We start from the raw sequence: 17,493 nt of genomic DNA on the forward strand, positions 1-17,493 counted from the left end.
TTCTTGTTAGCATGGACACTGGCCAGGGGATTCTAGCTTTTTGATTCATAAAGATATAAGATTCATATGCATTCCTAAGGTGTAATGTATGTGTTCTTTAAGATGTAAATTCAGAAGCGGAAAGACACATCCTCCTGAGCATGTAGTTCTCTCTTGAGTGTGGATTCACTTCTCTTGCTGTATAATGTATGCAGTAACCCACAAGAAATTGTGCCTGGAGCATAAATGGAAATCCAAGGCTCCCGGTTACTGCTATTAATTCTTTAATATTAAAGGTTTGACAGCTCTAATCACTAGGGTAGGGTGGGAAATCCCAAGCCAGAACACTGTGACTTCCTGCTTCCCATTTATTGTGCTGAGGATATAAATACAATTCAGGAGTCAAGACAGAAATAAAAATAAGGACAAAAATCCACTCAGGATTGCTCACCCCCTGCCAACATCTGGTTTTACACTGAAGAAATCAATAGAAAAGCTATTTAAAAAGAAGAGGGAAATTGGTGTTGCTTCCAGCAAAATCACTAGAATGACTGAACACAGAAGACTAATAAATCCTTCTCTAGATTGACTGATAAGCAGCCTCAGCATTCATTCTTGCTGGGTTGTTCCTGTCAGTGGCCCTCTAGATATTTCAGTTTCATTGATTAGGCTCAGGCATCAGTACAGAGAAAGCTGAAGACATATGCTTGAGAAACGATCAGAAAGAAAAGGTCTGGCATGATGAAACAATAAGAAATGTTCTGCTGCATTATTATTTATTTTATTTTTATTTACTTCAGCCCTAGGACTGGGGAAAACAGGTGACTGGCTAACACAGATAAGTTGTTAAACCATCTTCACAAAGACATGTTGCTGCTTGAAGTGAAGAGCAAGATGGTGTTTCCACTCTTCCATTATAGAAGCTAACTGGCCTGACAGTTACACTCACTGGGAAGTCCTACTGAACTCAAAGTGGCTTACATCTCAATAAGACTTAACTGTGCTGCACTGCAAGGCCTCAGTTCTATGTATGCTAAATACAACAAGCTTTCCTTTTGAGTTGGATCACAGCTAGTTACAGCCAAAATTTGTTTGGATAAGTGCCAAAATTCTTTATACTACTTTACTCAGAATTAAAGGCCTTAATACTTATGGCTAAGCACAATTACAGGCATTTGTACTTGAAAGTAAGCCCCCGCCCTTTTTTTTTTGATCAGCTAAATATTCATGGCATCATACAGTCTATTATACTAGTGAATCTATATGCCAGATGCAACCAAGTACCTAATGAAAAGTAATAGCTCAATGTCTAATGGCTCAGGATGGAAAGAGAGATGCATAAAGCCTTACACTTTGTGATAAGGGAGGAGGAAGGGCAGGTAAGAACCCATCTCATCCCATTCCAGCTCCTTCTTCTTTATTGTAATTCAGAACAGATGTGTTCTGCAAAATGGAGAAAGGAATTCACAAGCCTCTAAGGATAAAATAAAAGTGAAGAGTCCTCAAAATTTTTTTTTACTGTGCTGATATTACATTTTCTACATTGCCTCAGGTGTTTTAATAGTCTGGAAAGTTATAAATATCATTGATATAAATAAATAACAGTACATCACTATACAGAAGAGAAGTAGCCTTGATGGTGTTCCCTTCTTTAAAAAAGGGGGAGGCATGTTTATTTAATTCGTGCATTTACTGTCTTACATCAATATTCCAATGTAGGTTATAAAAATTGGAACTAGGAAAGCAGTAGCAAAGTGTGAAAACAAACCAGGCAACAAATAGAAAGTCTGGTTAATGTTCAGAGACTAGCTAATAACCCTGCATAAAACAGCAAATAATATAGAGTCTCTATAAACATGTGGCACTCGTATATATGTCTACTCAGAGGTAAATCCTATTGAATATAATAAGACTTACTCTTGAATATGGGTTTTAGGACTGTAGCTTAAAAATCACAAAATGGCCATGGCATAAAGGGGCAGAAATCCACTCCAGTCATTGTCTTAGGCCAATCTTCCTGCAAACCAATGCCAGACAGATATTTTGCAACATAACTCCCATCAGATTCAGCCAGCATGACATATGGCCAGGAATTCTGGGAGGAATATTTCAACATATCTAGAGGACAATATGCCAGGGAAGGCTGGCACTGGCAACATCTCTGTTTTTTAATCACTATTGCACTTCTACCTGGCAGAAAATGGCATTTTCTAAGGAACAACATATGAATTGTAGCACCAATGTTCAACATGGAAGACAAGAGAAATGTGTGCAACAAAACAGTAATAAGAAAGAAGCATGAACTGTTTGTTCTAAAAGACACTTTTAGCCTGCAGAGCTTGTCTTCTGTTGCATGATTCAGCAGAGGGAGGTAGGAAACCATTATGATGGTGGTTGTATCTTTTCCACAGTTGTACAATGTTGGTGAGGGAAGACATACAAAATCTGCCACTTCCACACAGCCTACTTCTCAGTGTGTCGCTTACTTCAGAGCTATAACCATCTCCTCCTGCACCCACTTACACCAGTGTAGTGTATCAAGACGATTCCATATAGAGTGTGGAAATAAATTTTAGTAGCAGAGCAGTCTAAACTACATCATTTTCTCCATCACCTTTAAGATCCTGACTTGTACAGATGAATGAATGTTGGGAAAATACTGTGAATCCGCTACCTACACAGTACACCTTGAACCTCCCCCCCTCCCCTTCATCAAATATCTAAGCTGTTGGGAGCAAATGTTCCACATATGAGGGATGCAAGGAACCACACACTTTTGCATATGCAAAAATTGCTTATTTGGGACTTACCTGGGAACAGGTAAAAAGGAGAGCAGAGGAAGGCTATGACTCTCCCAATGCATTTGGAGGCCTTTTTCTGTTTGTTTTTTTTAAAGGAGATATGAGAAGTCTATTCTCAGCAGATTCCCCAGTGATTCCCACACCTGGGCTCCTGCCACTGGGCAAGTTTGCTCCCTTGTGCTACATGCAGGGAATGCTCTGCTTTCTTTTCTTGCTTGCTTGCAGGCAGGTTTATCCAGGCATGGCCATGCAATGAGCAGCCACCATCAGCAGATAAGCCCATTCACTCAAGAGCTCAGGGAGAAAGGGTACACTTATAACAGCAGCAAGAGAAATTGTGTTTCTCAGTTTGGAGGCAGGCAAGGTGATGTCAGTAATTGCCCCCAGATGCTCATTGGTGATATCAGGTCTCCATCCATCTATCCAATTTGAAAGTAGGTGGTCAGTGGCATGAAAAGTTGGGAGGTAGCTGCTAATGGCAAGTAGCACCATATTTCCTCCCTGAAACTAGTGTTTGCCTACATACAGCTAACATAGCAAGTACTGGTGTTTGGTCTACATATCTCAGAAGCTCTTTATCTAAATAGCATTCTTGGTGACTTTTCTCTACTGCAGCACAAATCCCCATCTTCAGTGGTAGGCTATCCAGTTAGGCTTTCAGATTCCCAGTTTTGTACTTCCTTCTTATGTTTTCTTCACATTCCACAGCTACATAGGAGCTGATATTTTCTTTCTCAGAAATGCCTTTCTGAACCAGTAGAATGCAAGAATGTTGTCAGGAATCTATCCATTTTCAGATTAGAGCTCTTGTGCTGGGTTTCTTAGCTGATCAGAACAGCTGGAGAAGTCTAAATTGGCTTACTCCTTTGTTAAGCAAATTTAGATGCTATATGTCATTGGACCTGATTGGGAAACTATCTTCCTGAATGTTGGAAGCATAGCCACTGGGGATGTATTGAAAAGAAAAGGCCCATCAAACTAGGATTTCCCACAGCAATGGAAATTGGAGCATCCAGGAGATTTGGGAGGTATATGCTGGGAAAGAGAAATGGGTTTGTTCTCTATAAAAACATCTTAGGTGCCAGCAGTCTCCTTTCTTCCATGTTCTGATGTGGGAACAGTGGATTCTGCATGTTTTTGGACAGTTTAAACTGTATGTTAAATCTGGGCCAATAAATGCAAATATTACAAAAACATCACACACCTGTAGACCATACTCCCCTTTCCAAAGGAACCCAGAACCTGGATAAGCCCTGCAGCTGTAGAACCTCTCACTACTTTGAGTCCTAGGGTGAAGAAAGTCCAGAGAAAGTGTGTACTCCATCATCAGGCTATACTCGAATGGGATATGTTTGCTAATGGTGCATTCAGGTATGAGATATTGCATGGAATACTGATAGATGAGTGCCAGTTCTCCCCTCACTCAGCCATGACATTCTCTGAGTGACTTTGGGGCCAGGTATTTTCTCTGTCTAACCCATTTTACAAGGTTTTGCAAAGATAAAAAAAGAAGATGGGAAAACCACTATGCATTCTAGGCTGGGTTCCTGGAAGAATGGTGGGAAATATAAATAGTAAACAAATACATGAATCACTGGGTTCCTCTCAAGTCTGTTGCAAACTATAATAGGCAACTACCATCTCAGAGTGGATTTGCTAGCGTTTCCACTGAAAGGTTTTTGCTTTTCAAGTCACCTTATCATGGAGTTGGCATAATCCTACAATCCTCCAGATGTTGTTGGACTAGAAGTCCCATTCAGCCCTAGTCACCATAGCCCATTGTGAGAAATGTTGGGTGCTGCAGTTCTATAGGATCTGGAGGTCTTTATGATTCTCACCCTTGCCTTGTAGCATATATAGAGAAGGATTTTGAGACATATGAGAATATCTGCCACAAAATTATTGGGAAATAAATTCACAAAGGAACCAAGGTTCCACATTAAGCAAAAAGGTTAGACTTAGCTATTTTGGGGCGGGTTCAGATGGGCCAGAATATTCTGGGAACAGCCCAGAGTATTCCGGCTCTGAAACTGCCCAATGTCCCTGTTACCTTGGGCATTCTGCTGCGATGCTGGGTGGCTGTTTCCATGCATGCCCTGCTGTGCCACTGCTAGCATGAGTCACTCACTCTGAAGATAGTACAAGGTGTCCAACATTGATTTGGGTGCCTCATTCCGATCTCAGAGCAAGTGACTCACTGTGGTGGCACTGGGTCGCACAGAAGGATGGTTTGTAAACTGGAAGATCCAGAGCAAAAGATGATTTTTAAAAACAAATTTAAGAGGGTATACCAGGGGTTCAGTGCTGAACTGGCTGGAAGTTGTCTGGACAATTTGTACCAGAACCTGGAACTGAGCCCTGCATGATCCAGAGTGATCAATGTTAGAATATGGGGAGAACATTTTGTTTCACCCATGTATACGGGGACTTTATGAAGCAAAGACAATAGACAGATCATGTTTTTTTAAATAGATTACATACAATACATAGGATCAGATTATAAGCAATACAACCAAAAAGTCACAGAAACCTGTTTTCCATTGCAAGGCCCACAGAGAAAGAGACAGACAGAGAAAGAAAGAAAGAAATGGCCTCAAGGCCAGGCAGTTTATATATGGAATAGACTCTGGAGAAATGGCTGTTCGATCAATTAAGCAGCTTAAAATGTCAACAGAAAAGAAATGCAATTGGGAAAAAAGGAGGCAACAATAGTTCTCAGCATCTATCCAGCACATTGATTTCTAGAAGCAGATGAGTGCCAATTGAGAGTCATTTCACTTGATCAGGGGGACCAGTTTTCACTTGGTTAAATGAAATCTTAGCAGGTGTTGGCTGGGGAGTTGATAGCACTCTGAGAGAGAGAGAGAGAGAGAGAGAGAGAGACAATCTGTTTGCAGTCAGGGATGGTAGTGCTTGGTATAAGCCTGATTTGAAGCACAAGTTGTGTTGATGTAGTGATGTAAAGAGAACTGTTGTCACACATCCTCTATATAACTTTCACCAAGATGCTGGTTTTATTAGGGGCTGGAAAAATTACTTCCCTGGACTCAAGCTCCCAGAATACCCAAGCCAGTATAGGCTGGACTCTAAAGCAGCAACTTTTCCAAGCTTGGGTATTTTATCTTCTTCAGTTCTTTTCGGTCATATACCTGCTGGTGAAATGCTCACACATAATAGCAAAATGGCAAAAAAACAAGAACAAAAAAACCCCCTCCTGCTCAAACTCCCTTCACAGAAAATGTAGTCCATGTTGTTTTAAATAGGATAAAACATTTGTCTAAAAAGAAAATGATAACATATGATATAGCCATAGCCTTTGTCTTTAACAAAATCTTTTATCATGTCTTAATTGGGCACCCTTACTACCAACATGGCTTCAGGATGCTGTACATGAAAATATGTAACCAAAAGTTATTTTTACTTATTTTTTTTACCTGTGCAACTTTGAACCTATTTACTGTATTTTTCGCAAGGGTTTTACAGGGTTACATATTGAAGAATTAAAGAATTTAAATTTACTTACAGTTTAAGTAAAAGCAAATGTTTGCTTAAAAATACTGTTTCTAATTCTTCACCCTCAAGAGAGCAGGCACTTTTCAAAAGTTAAACAAATATAGTCATGGGCCTAATCTTACTAATGTTTATAACTAAAGTGTGAACCCATTGAATCAATGGTTGAATGTTGAGACAACACGTATATGAATCCCATTAACTCAATGGGTCTACTTTAGGTGGGACTACCAGTAGCATTCATGCCACAATGTCACACTGATGGTCCACTGGCTGAGGAGGATAAGATTAATTGGAAGTCCCCTTAAACCAGCATAGTGCCAAGTATACCACTACCATGGCGTATGTATTGACAGAAGACCTCAAGCCAGTGTGAAAGAATGAGTGGGGAGAGAACAGGACAAAAACAACCTCTGCCATATCCTATTATACCCCTGATGCAGCTACATCAGTGGCACAACTTCACACAAGCTATCTCTGGCATATAAAAGGTTTTCCTCCCAACAGATGGAATGGGAGGGGGAAACTGAAAAAGCAGTTCTCCCTGCAGGTTGGCTGCAATTAACTCTAGATGCGTGGCTTTTGACTGCATATAAAAGGTTTAATTTTTCCATTAGTGCAATAGGGATAGTAGGTGAAGATTTTACTATTTCTTATCAGTTCAAAGGAATGTTTTACTTAATCTCTTGGAAGCCAAAATCAAGAATCTCTGATATGGCTTTGTTCCTCCTCTATGTTTTGAACCTGCCAATAGGATATCACAAACCAAGATGATTTGGGTTATCTGACTACAAAATATATTGTGTAAGCAGTGGAACACCTTTTCTCTTTGACTCCTTTTGATGATAGGATGTTTGTTTGTTTGTTTGTTTGTGGTATTGTTCCCCGCCCTTCAGCCCTAAAGGCTATCAGAGCAGCTTACAATTATTATTTTTAATTAGATGGTTCCCTGCCCTCAGGCTTACAATGTAAAAGACACGACACAAAAGGAGAAGGGAATGGTGGTGGGAAAGGGGATGAGGTCCAGTGGTTATTCTCTCCCTCTGAGGCCTGGACCAAGGCAGATGGAGGGAGGGCTCTTCGTCTTCAGGCTAGCCCTGATGGAGCTGGGCCTGCCTGGTCACTCCCTCGCAGGCGGAAGGACGACAGTTATCATGGAGGGAGGGCTCTTCTTCTTCAGGCTAGCCCTGGTGGAGCTGGGTCTGCCTGTTCACTCCCTCACAGGCCGAAGGATGACAGTTATCAGAGAGGGAGTGCTTTCTATCTTCAGGCTAGCCCTGGTGGAGCTGGGCCTGCCTGTTCACTCCCTCACAGGCTGAAGAATGACAGTTATCATGGAGGGAGTGCTCTCTTTCTTAAAGGATGTTACCGTAAATGTCCTTGTGAAACTGGGAAAAATAGGAAGCCCATATGCTGGTTCCTAAGAGTCTACTGTAGTGCTAGGGCTGCAACTGCACTGCAGAAATAATCCAGTTTGACACCACTTTAACTGCCATGGCTCAATGCTATGGAATTCTGGGAATTGTAGTTTGTGAAACATTTAGCTTTCCCTATTAAAGAGCTATGGTGCCACAACAAAGTACAAATCCCAAGATTCCATAGCACCGAGCCATGGTATTTAAAGTGATGTCAAACTGGATTATTTCTGCAGTGTGGATGCAGCCTAGGGCACTGGGCAACCAGGATTTGAATCCTCACTTGGCCATGGAAACCCACTGGATGACTCACTCTGGGCAAGTCACACTCCTAGCTTCAGAAGAAGGCAAGGGGAAATCTCCTGTGATGAAATCTTGCCAAGAAAACCCCGTGATATGGTCATTTTACAGTTGTCATATTTCAGAAACGAGTTGAAGGCAGACAACAGTAACAATGCTGCTTCCTGAGTAGTTGTTTGATGGAGGCAGTAATGCTCCCCTAGGCAGCTTTACTGACCACTCTGTGCAGAAAATGCTGAACTAGATAGCACTTTAATTTGCTCCAACATGGCTCCTCTCATGTTCTTGTTCTATAAATAAGAAAACCCACAAACCATCCTGTGATGCCTGCAAACTAATATCAGCAACCTGAATCCAGTCAGGAAACTACAACAGCAAAAGTGATGTTGGCACTGGCTGTCTCAGTTACCACTCCTTCATGGTATCTCCCACTTGAACAGAGATCATTATTCTACTGCTCTGGAACTCTCCTCATTCCAAGGTGATGCCGATGCAAAGAGAACCAGAGCTGGAAATCTCATCCTGACACGGAGGGGTGACTGCACTTCATGATTTATATGAAGTGAAACCTACAGTGGGGCTGAACTTGAAGATGAGCCACTCACACAATTAATATTTGTATGAACGGCTTTTCAAAATCAGATTGTAGGTCAGGAATATGAATGATGTGGCCCTCCAGAAGCTGCAGCTCCTAACATTCCTCACCAGTAAGCACTGCCGGGACATGCACTCCAACAGCATATGATTCCAATCCCCATGGTAGGTACTAGATTTGGTCTTTACTCCCAAGAGAAAGAATTTTCGGATGTATAGCTCACCCAGCATCTGAATGCTCAGAATGGGGAACGGCAGCCATTAAGTTAAAAATAATTGCTCCCAAAATATTGAATTGAACTTGTTGCAGTCCTTAAGAACAACCGTGTAATGTTAGTGAGTCCTGTCATCTCCAGATTTCAGACATGAGTCTGAGGAAATATGGCTTGCCAGGGTGAGAGCCATAGCTCAGTGTCTCTTCAGAGAGAGAGATTGGGCTGATGGAATTTAGTGGTTAAGAAACACTTGCATTTCCACAAGACAATAGACACTGAAGTTATAGTTGTTATGACTTTTCCCAAGACAACACCAAAAACAACTAGGTCTGTGGCACTTAGATTAACAGTTTCTATTTGCCACAAGCCCTCTCCCCCACAGTTCAGTAAACCAGTGTTCAAACATCAATAAATTTTATTTCTGCAACTATAGGTGTCAGCAGAAGGATGTTTACAGACAGACCTGTCAGCATCCACAAACACTGGCATAAAATTAACAATGCCCCACCCCAAAACTTTGTGGGCTTTACCTTGATTCATTTATCGTTTAAAACATATCTTCCTACCCAACCATATTTGCCTTGTTCATTAAGCTCCATTGTACCCTCTTGGTCTTGTCTCTACTTTCCATTGCCCATGAACAAGCTCTAAGAAAAATCCTCCCCGTGCACATTCTTGTGTCAAGCAACAATCATTCCTTTGAACCACCACAAATTGTTTATACAGCGCACCCTTCCCTTACATAGGGATCTCTTCCGGACCCCTCCCCCCGTGCAAGGGGAAAATGTGCATGCTCGAGCCTCATTAAAAGTAATGGGACTTGTGCCCCATTACTTCTTCTGGGGTGCGAGAGGAGTTTTTCCAGCACGGCTTCCAGCGTATGCTGGAAGCCACGTATGGCATGTCTGCCTATAACTGGAGTGCACTGTACTAGCACTATGCACCAAATCATTTCCATCAAACTCCAATACTACTGTATATGTTATACAACTCTCATACTCCTATCATTCTAAAATGCAATTATAATACTATACAGCCCGCCCTCCCCACCATGGGCTTGCCATCCGCAGATTTAAGTATCCACGGATGGTAAGCCCCATTGCCCCTAATGGCCATGCATGCCCTTGGCCATGGCAGAATGGCAGCACATGCACATGCCACCACTGAAAACCATGAGACTTGAAGTCCCACAGTTTTTTTTTCCATGCATGAAGAGGTCTGGAACGGAACCCCCCATGGATACTAAGGGCCAACTGTACAACCAATTTAATAAGCTTTTCCCTAACAGTAACACCCATCTCATGACAGAGTATGCCAGATTCTGACATATGGACGTACAGATCCTCTTATCTAACACAATGTGATGGATTCTATGAAACCTTATGCCCCATAAAACATGTAGATTTTTAAGGTGCTATAAGACCCTTTCTTGATTTTTTTTTTAAATGCGGGGACTAACAGTCCTACTCCCTCCCTAATTTTTACATGTAACCAAACATTCAGCTGAGCAGTCTTCTAGGCCCCCAAAGTGGAGATTAAAAGCTAACCAGTAAAAGATGGCTGTGAAGAATTCTGCTGCATCAGTTTCCTCATGCTTGGCTGGTGTGTGAAAGAGACTTTCCCCCCAGTTACCATGTTCTGATAGGAAGCCTGCCTGAACTTAACAGAGAAAATTCCACCATGGTGTGAAGGAAAAGGTCTCATAACTTCAAGTGTGCATCTTAAATAAGCTAAACTCCACTTTGGAACTTTCTTTAAAATAACCTTTCAGTCATGACTCAGATGAAAAGCCAAGATAAAACAGACTGTATGCTATATCTGGAACACTGTGCTATTGTTAACATAGTCTGCTTTCTTCTTCATCTTTGCATTGGTTTATTATGGTGTCACAAATCAGTGATGCTTCTTTCTAAATCTCATGGCTAGTTGATTTAAGAACGGCTTTCCCAAGTTTTTTTTAGACTAAAAGGACACTGGTGTCAAAATTCAATAGACCTCCTTATTTATTGCAGCAAAACACATGCCAGTAGGGGACTTTTGCTTAAGGGCGGAAAACATGTAAGGATTTGGCAGATCCTTACACTCTTCTCAAATTATCAAACAGAAGACAACCAGGCAGAAAATGACACCTACTATTTTGGCAAACCATTTATGACCCAGAGCAGTTCTCCTCCCCCCCCCCCACTAACATTTAATGACTTATCTAAAGGGATTTCATCTGGGCAGGGCTCTACGGATTCAACTGAAATCGGAATGAACTTTACTTATGCCAACAGATAAATACTGTGATATCACTGTATAGTTTATGCAGCCAGATCCCATGATGTATGTTTATTTAGAAGTCTCATGGACTTAAATGAGACTTCCTACCAGAGAAATGAATGTTGGATTTCAGATTTAAGTAAGAGGGTAAGGGAAGGTATTTTAGTGGGGGAAAAACTGGAGGCATTGGACAGAGAAGTAGAAAAAAAATTAAGTATGGAAGAAAAGAAACATTTCTAGAACTTCTTCCAGAAGCACTTCACAAAAAGAGAGAATAATATTTTCTTACAGATAAATGAAACATAAAGGAGCAGAAGCAAAAACAAACAAACAAACAAACAGATAAACCTTAATTTAATAGGTAGAAGAAAAGGGTTTTTCAGGAGGCATTAATCTATGGGATCTACATTCCCTGATGGCACATAACACACCAGGGGCCCATACAGACAGGCCAAGAAAAAGCTGCTTCAGGACACTTTGGAGGTATGCTGTTTAATTGATGCATGCATTTTAAGACGCCAAAAGCCATGCCAAAGCCATGCTCCAGTACTAAGGACTGGACCACAGCTGTGGCACAGCTTCTGGCCTCTTAGGACACATGCTCATTTAAACAGCAGACCTCTAAAGTAATCTGAAGCAGCTTTAGTTTTGCCAGTCTGTATGGGCTCCAAGTCAGGATTTTAGCAAAGCGCAACCCTGCTAATGAGGCTGGATTACAGCACCCAACATTCATCATCATTAGATATACTAGCTATGGCTGATGAGAGCTGCAGTCCAATAACACATAAAGGGCTGCATAATTCTTATCCATGCTTTTTTATGCTTCATCCATTTGGCCCCAGTGCAATCCTCTTTTCTTTCTTTTTTTCCCTTTTTGTGCAGAACACTCCACTTGAAGTGAAAGGAGGTAGCACTTCTGGGGAATGAAGTTAAAATGCTGCTCCCCTCCTGCAAGGGATCTAAGTTTTAGAAAAGGATTATCCACTTATGGGGACCATTTGTAAAGAGTTTACTCAGACAAGATCAAAAGATAGTACTGAAGCTTCATAATGAATGATGTCTCAGCCTTGGAAAAGAAACACCATGAACACATTTGGACTCATTTCACTCTTAACTGTGGAAATACTAGGCTTGGATACAGTCCTCATATTCAGGAGTAGACAATTTACTTCAGCACTCAATTTACCATCCTGGGTTGCATCTAGTGTCTAACTTGGCTGCTGCTGAGTGGTTTTTCAGTGGATTTTAAGGTGCAAAACTACAAAAATTACCATTGAAATCCAGCCGCATGGATTTTCAAGTGGCACTTTTATTGAGATTTCAACTGTAGTATCCTGGTTGTCTGTCTAAGTGATTAGGTAACTTAGTACTCTATCAGTCTCTTGAGCAGTGGACCATCATACAGTGAACACTTGTGAGAGCTTATAAAGCAGCCTTCTCTAACTTGATGCCTTCCAGATGTTTTGGATTTCATCTTCCATCAGTCCCAGCCAGGATGGTTGACAGTCAGGAATGCTGGCAGTTGTAGTCCAAAACATCTGGAGGGCATCAAGCTGGGAAAGGCTGATTTAGATCTTTTTGCTGTGGTTGTTATCAAGCCAGATTTGACTTATGGCAGCCCTATAAATGAGGCATCTCTAATATGCAATCTCTGGGTCTTGTGGCATCCTTGGTTGAGGGAGATTGTAAAGAGCTATTCCTCTTTTCCTATTGCCTTCAACTTTACCAAATATTGTCTTTTCTAATGACTCATGTTATCTTGTTATACTGTATGTCTAAAGTACAATAGCAATAGTTTAGGCAATTTGGCTTCTGTGGGGTATTTAGGTTTGCTCTTTGGGGCCACTGGTTTGCCTTTTTAGCAGCTCAGGGTATCTGCAGAACCTCAAGCACCACATTTCAAATAAGTTGATTGTCTTCCTGACAGCTTTCTTCATTGTCCAGCTTTTACATCTATAGATAAAAATCAGAAATACCATGGCATGGATGATCCTGACTTTGGTATTCAATCATATATTTTTCTACTTAAGGCTTTTGCCCATCTCCTTCATAGCTGCCTTTCCAAGTCCTCTTCTTCCCATTTCTCAATTGGAATGGAAACATTTTGAATAAGGACTGAGCCAATGCCTTTATCATCATCTTTAAAGTTATGCAAATCATGTGCTCAGTTTTTGGGTTTTTTAATATTCATCTCTAACTCTGCTTTTGTACATTGTTCCTTGACTTTCCTCAGTAGTCTTTCCCAAGTCTTAGCTATTTTCTGCTGGCAACATGGTATCCGCTACATATCTCAAATAGCTGATGTTCCTTCCCTCAGTTTTCACCTGCTCCTCCTTGTGAGTCTAATTCTGCTTTCCATGTGACACGTTCTGCATATAATTGTAAAATGCAGACTTCTCTGATCCCCTTGCCAACTGGAAGCCATTCTGTTTGTCTATATAGCGGACCCTCCACAATTGCTGGCAGGACCCCATCCCCTGTGAAAGTGGGAAAAACGCAAATTAAAAAACACCCATGTTTTAGCTTGAGAATACACCTCTCTAGGAAGCTCTAGGTCCTCCGGCATGACCTTTGGCAGAAACTGACAATAGAGTCATGCTGGAGGACCTAGAGATTCCTAGAGAGAACATATTGATCAAATCCGTGAATAATCAAATCTGCAAAAGCCAAAGCTGCAAACATGGAGGGCTGACTGTATTCTGCCCTGACAGTGACCTTTTTTCCCTGAGTACAGATTATACATTTGGACAACCAAATGTTGTTGCACACCCTCTTCTTTTCCAGTCATCCATATCTTTTCATGGTCTATCCTATGCAAGCACACAGACTGATGGCAAACTTTAATAAGCAAAATAGTAACAACCACAAAGAAGTATAACTCTGTAATAACTTAACTTCTTTTGAGGTGCGTGTGAGGCAGCAAGTTAGCACTTGATTTACTATACAGCCAAATTCAAAGGCATAGTGGTGTTTAGGGGGTTTATCACACTTGGGCTAATTTTGGCATTAAAGAGAGATTAAAGCACAGTTAAAGCATCCTGCAAATAAAGCAAAAATGGCGAGTAACTGCACAAATGATTATCACATGCAATTGTGCAAATGAAATATTGGAAATGCATTGCTGTTGAAATCCTGAAAGTAAAAAGGTGTGCGTTAATGCTTCTTTGTGACCGCTTTCATGGTGGGTTTTGCTCAACATTGTGTGAAATCGTTTTGGGTAATTATGTAATTTCCCCAAGATATTCATGGGATAAACTCCCAATCTGCTTCGTGTGATAACCCTGGCCCAATTTAGGAAGGACCTCAAGACCTTCCTATTCAAGCAGGCATTCCCCGACTAAATATCCTGTGGGCCTCCCTCCTCTTCCGTGGCCATGAGGATGGGCTATCGGGGTCTTTATTTTATTGTTATTTTAGATTTGTATTGCTGTTGATATGTTTTTAAAATTGTACTTGTTTGCACTTGTTGCACATTGTAAGCCGCCCTGATCTTTTTGGAAGGGCGGGATATAAATAAAGATTTTATTTATTTATTTTATAAACTCTGTAGTCTGGAAAATCAGTACGCAAAGGGATGTTGTGGCTCCTTTGAGAGTCACTGAAAGAAAGAAGCTGGGAGCATGAGCTTTCCTCGGCCTTCCCTGAAGAATCCACTGGTCACCCAGGGAAATGATGATATAACAACCCCAGGCTGCCTAGCCCTTCGCCGTGAATTGTATTGACAGTTGATGGCAGATGATGTGATTATTTTTATTCCTCAGGAGGTTGTGTTGGGAGGGGGCTTGAATGTTGTATTTTATATGGTTTTTATCGTACCGCAGGCTGCCTTGATTCTGAGGGAGAGGTGGGCTAAAAGTAACATTTATTACTACTATTCTTATTGTACGTTTAAAGAGAGTCCTAGCAAAGCAATTTCCTGATTATCTCCAGAATACTACTACTACTACTGTTACTACTAAACCTTGATTTATACCCCACTTTTCGGTTGCCAAACAATCAAAGCGGCTTACATCTTTGCATCCGCTCCGCTCTGGGCCCACAGCAAACTCCAGATCCCAGAATTCCATAGCCTTGAGCCAGAGAAAAGAGTTAAAGCGGTGCCATTTCTGCCCTGTGGCTGCAGCCCTGGAGGAGCATCCTTGGCTGCTTCTCCCAAGGCAAAGGCTCAGCTTGCATCCGTCGGGAAGGTACCATCCCAGGGAACGGGGGAGGCCTTAGCTAGCCTTGCCAAAGCAGAGCCCCAATGCGGAGGAGAGGGGAGGCCGGGGTCCTCCATTCGGGGAAGAGGGCGGCCTTTGGGGCCAGGAGCAGGCGGTGCATTTGGGACTAGGCAAGGAAGGGACAGCCTCCTTCCTCCTCCTCCTCCCTTGCCTGACCCCCCCCCCTCTCCGGGCGAGGCAGCCATGCAGCCCTCTCTCTCCCAGGTGGAGGTTTGCACGCTGGCGGCGGGGAGATGATGAGCGCGGAGGAGGCCCCACCTGCCTCCGGTCTCCGCCCCCTGGAATTGGGGATTGGAGGGGAGGAGGGACGCGGGGCTGCCATTGGCTCCGGCGGGGCTGTCCATCTGGCCCCTCCCGGCCCAGGCTGGGTTGCGTCGCAGCGAGGGATGCTGCTCTCCTCCAGCCCTGCTGCTGCTGCTGCCACTGGCAGACAAGCGAAGGCGATGGTGGAGGAGCATCCCTGGGAGCCGCGCGCGCAGGACGGGCTCCCCTCTCGCGGCGCGCGCCCAAGCAGGGCTCCTTCCAGCAGCAGCAGCAGCAGCAGCAGCAGCAGCAGCAGCGCCCTCCGCCTGGCAGCCCTCCCGAGGAGCAGCAGCAGCAGCAGCAGGAAGAAGGGGGGCGCCGCCGCCGCCGCCGCCGTGTGAAGCCGCGAGAGCAGCCTCCCTCCCATTCATTGCCTGCCCAGGAGGGGGTGGCTATTCTTATTATTTCTTCAGCCTGAGGGGAAGCCCCCCAATGCCGCCTCCCCGCCGCCGCCGCCCGGGTGCCTTTGTCCCTTCCCGCCCAGACTTGGAGGGAAGCGGCGGCCGGGGGCTCCTCTCCGGGAGCAGCGCTAGCGGAGCCCCCCTTTAGTCCTCCCTCCCTCCCTCCCTCCGAAGTTGAGGCGGCAAAGTTGGGGCTGAGGCTGGAGGTGAGCGGCCAAGGCGGGAGCCCGAGATGAGCCGCGAGGGAGCCAGCTAGGCGCCCGGGGGACTAGGACCTCGGCCCCTGGCTGAGGGGCGCCTGCCTTTCTTCCTCCTCCTCCTCCTTGGCAAGAAGAAGCAGCAGCAGGAGGAGGAGGCGAAGGAGCCCGAGGGTCTTTCTAGGCATGCAGCCTGGAGGAGGAGGAGGAGGATGATGATGATGATGATGATGCTGTGGTTCCCGGTGAAGAAGATCCGGAAGCAGTTCAAGCTGCTGCTGCTCCTGGTGCTGCTCACCTTCGCCGTCTGGTTCACCTACCTCCACATCAGCCTCGTCCGCCAGGGCAAGGCGCTCCGCCTCCACTTCGCCTACGGCAGCCGAGGTAAGGAAGCCCCGCTCGCCCCCAGCCCCTGGGCACCCTGCCCCGCCTTGGCCCCCTTGGCTCCCAAGCCACACTTACAATCAGAGAAGCCTAGACTTGGAAGAGACCCCAGGGACATCCAGTCCAACCCCATTCTGCCCTGCAGGAAATCTAAATCAAAGCATTCCTGACAGATGGCCATCCAGCCTCTGTTTGAAGACCTCCAAGGAGGGAGACTCCATTACACTCCGAAGGAGTGTGTTCCACTGTCGAACAGCCCTTACTGTCAGGAAATTCCTCCTAATGTTGAGGTGGAATCTCTTTTCCTGTAGCTTGCATCCATTGTTCTGGGTCCTGTTCTCTGGAGCAGCAGAAAACAAGCTAGCTCCCTCCTCAATATGACATCCCTTCAAGTATTTAAACAGGGCGATCATATCACCCCTTAACCTTCTTTTCTCCAGGCTAAACATCCCCAGCTCCCTAAGTCCTTCCTCATAGGGCTTCATGGTTTCCAGACCCTTCACCATTTTAGTTGCCCTCCTTTGAACATGCTCCAGTTTCTCAACATCCTTTTTGAATTGTGGTGCCCAGAATTTGAAGCAATTGGTGCCACACTTGTGCAAGACCCCCACACTTTTCTGAACTTGACCTGGAAGAGGTTCCCTTTTCTTCTCCTTGGCCACTGATCCTGGCTAAGAATATACCTTGCGTATGTTGTTCTCAGCAGTAGCAATAGCAAGGGCATTTCTATACTGCTTATCAGTGAACTAGCCCCCCCCCCAGCGACTTACAAGGTGTCGGCCCAATGCCCCCAGCAAAGCTGGGCTGTGTGCCTCCAAGTCATTTTTGACTCATGGCGACCCTAAGGCAACCCTGTCATGGGGATTTCCTTACCTAGAGAGATTGTTTGGCACCTTTGAGACTCGCTGAAGG

General features: G+C 43.8%; 1 protein-coding gene across 1 annotated transcript in view; it reads left to right on the forward strand.

The window, feature by feature from the left end:
* The first annotated feature begins 16,028 nt into the window (after nucleotides 1–16,028).
* B4GALNT4 (beta-1,4-N-acetyl-galactosaminyltransferase 4) overlaps nucleotides 16,029–17,493 on the forward strand; it is a 256,577-nt gene continuing 255,112 nt past the window's right edge. The window contains exon 1 of the mRNA XM_042445219.1: nucleotides 16,029–16,581. Within this exon, the coding sequence (XP_042301153.1) occupies nucleotides 16,410–16,581 (172 nt within the window). The 5' untranslated portion in view covers nucleotides 16,029–16,409. The remainder of the gene's footprint in view (nucleotides 16,582–17,493) is intronic.

The sequence above is a fragment of the Sceloporus undulatus genome, chromosome 1 (assembly GCF_019175285.1).
Source record: "Sceloporus undulatus isolate JIND9_A2432 ecotype Alabama chromosome 1, SceUnd_v1.1, whole genome shotgun sequence".
Taxonomy (NCBI): domain Eukaryota; kingdom Metazoa; phylum Chordata; class Lepidosauria; order Squamata; family Phrynosomatidae; genus Sceloporus; species Sceloporus undulatus.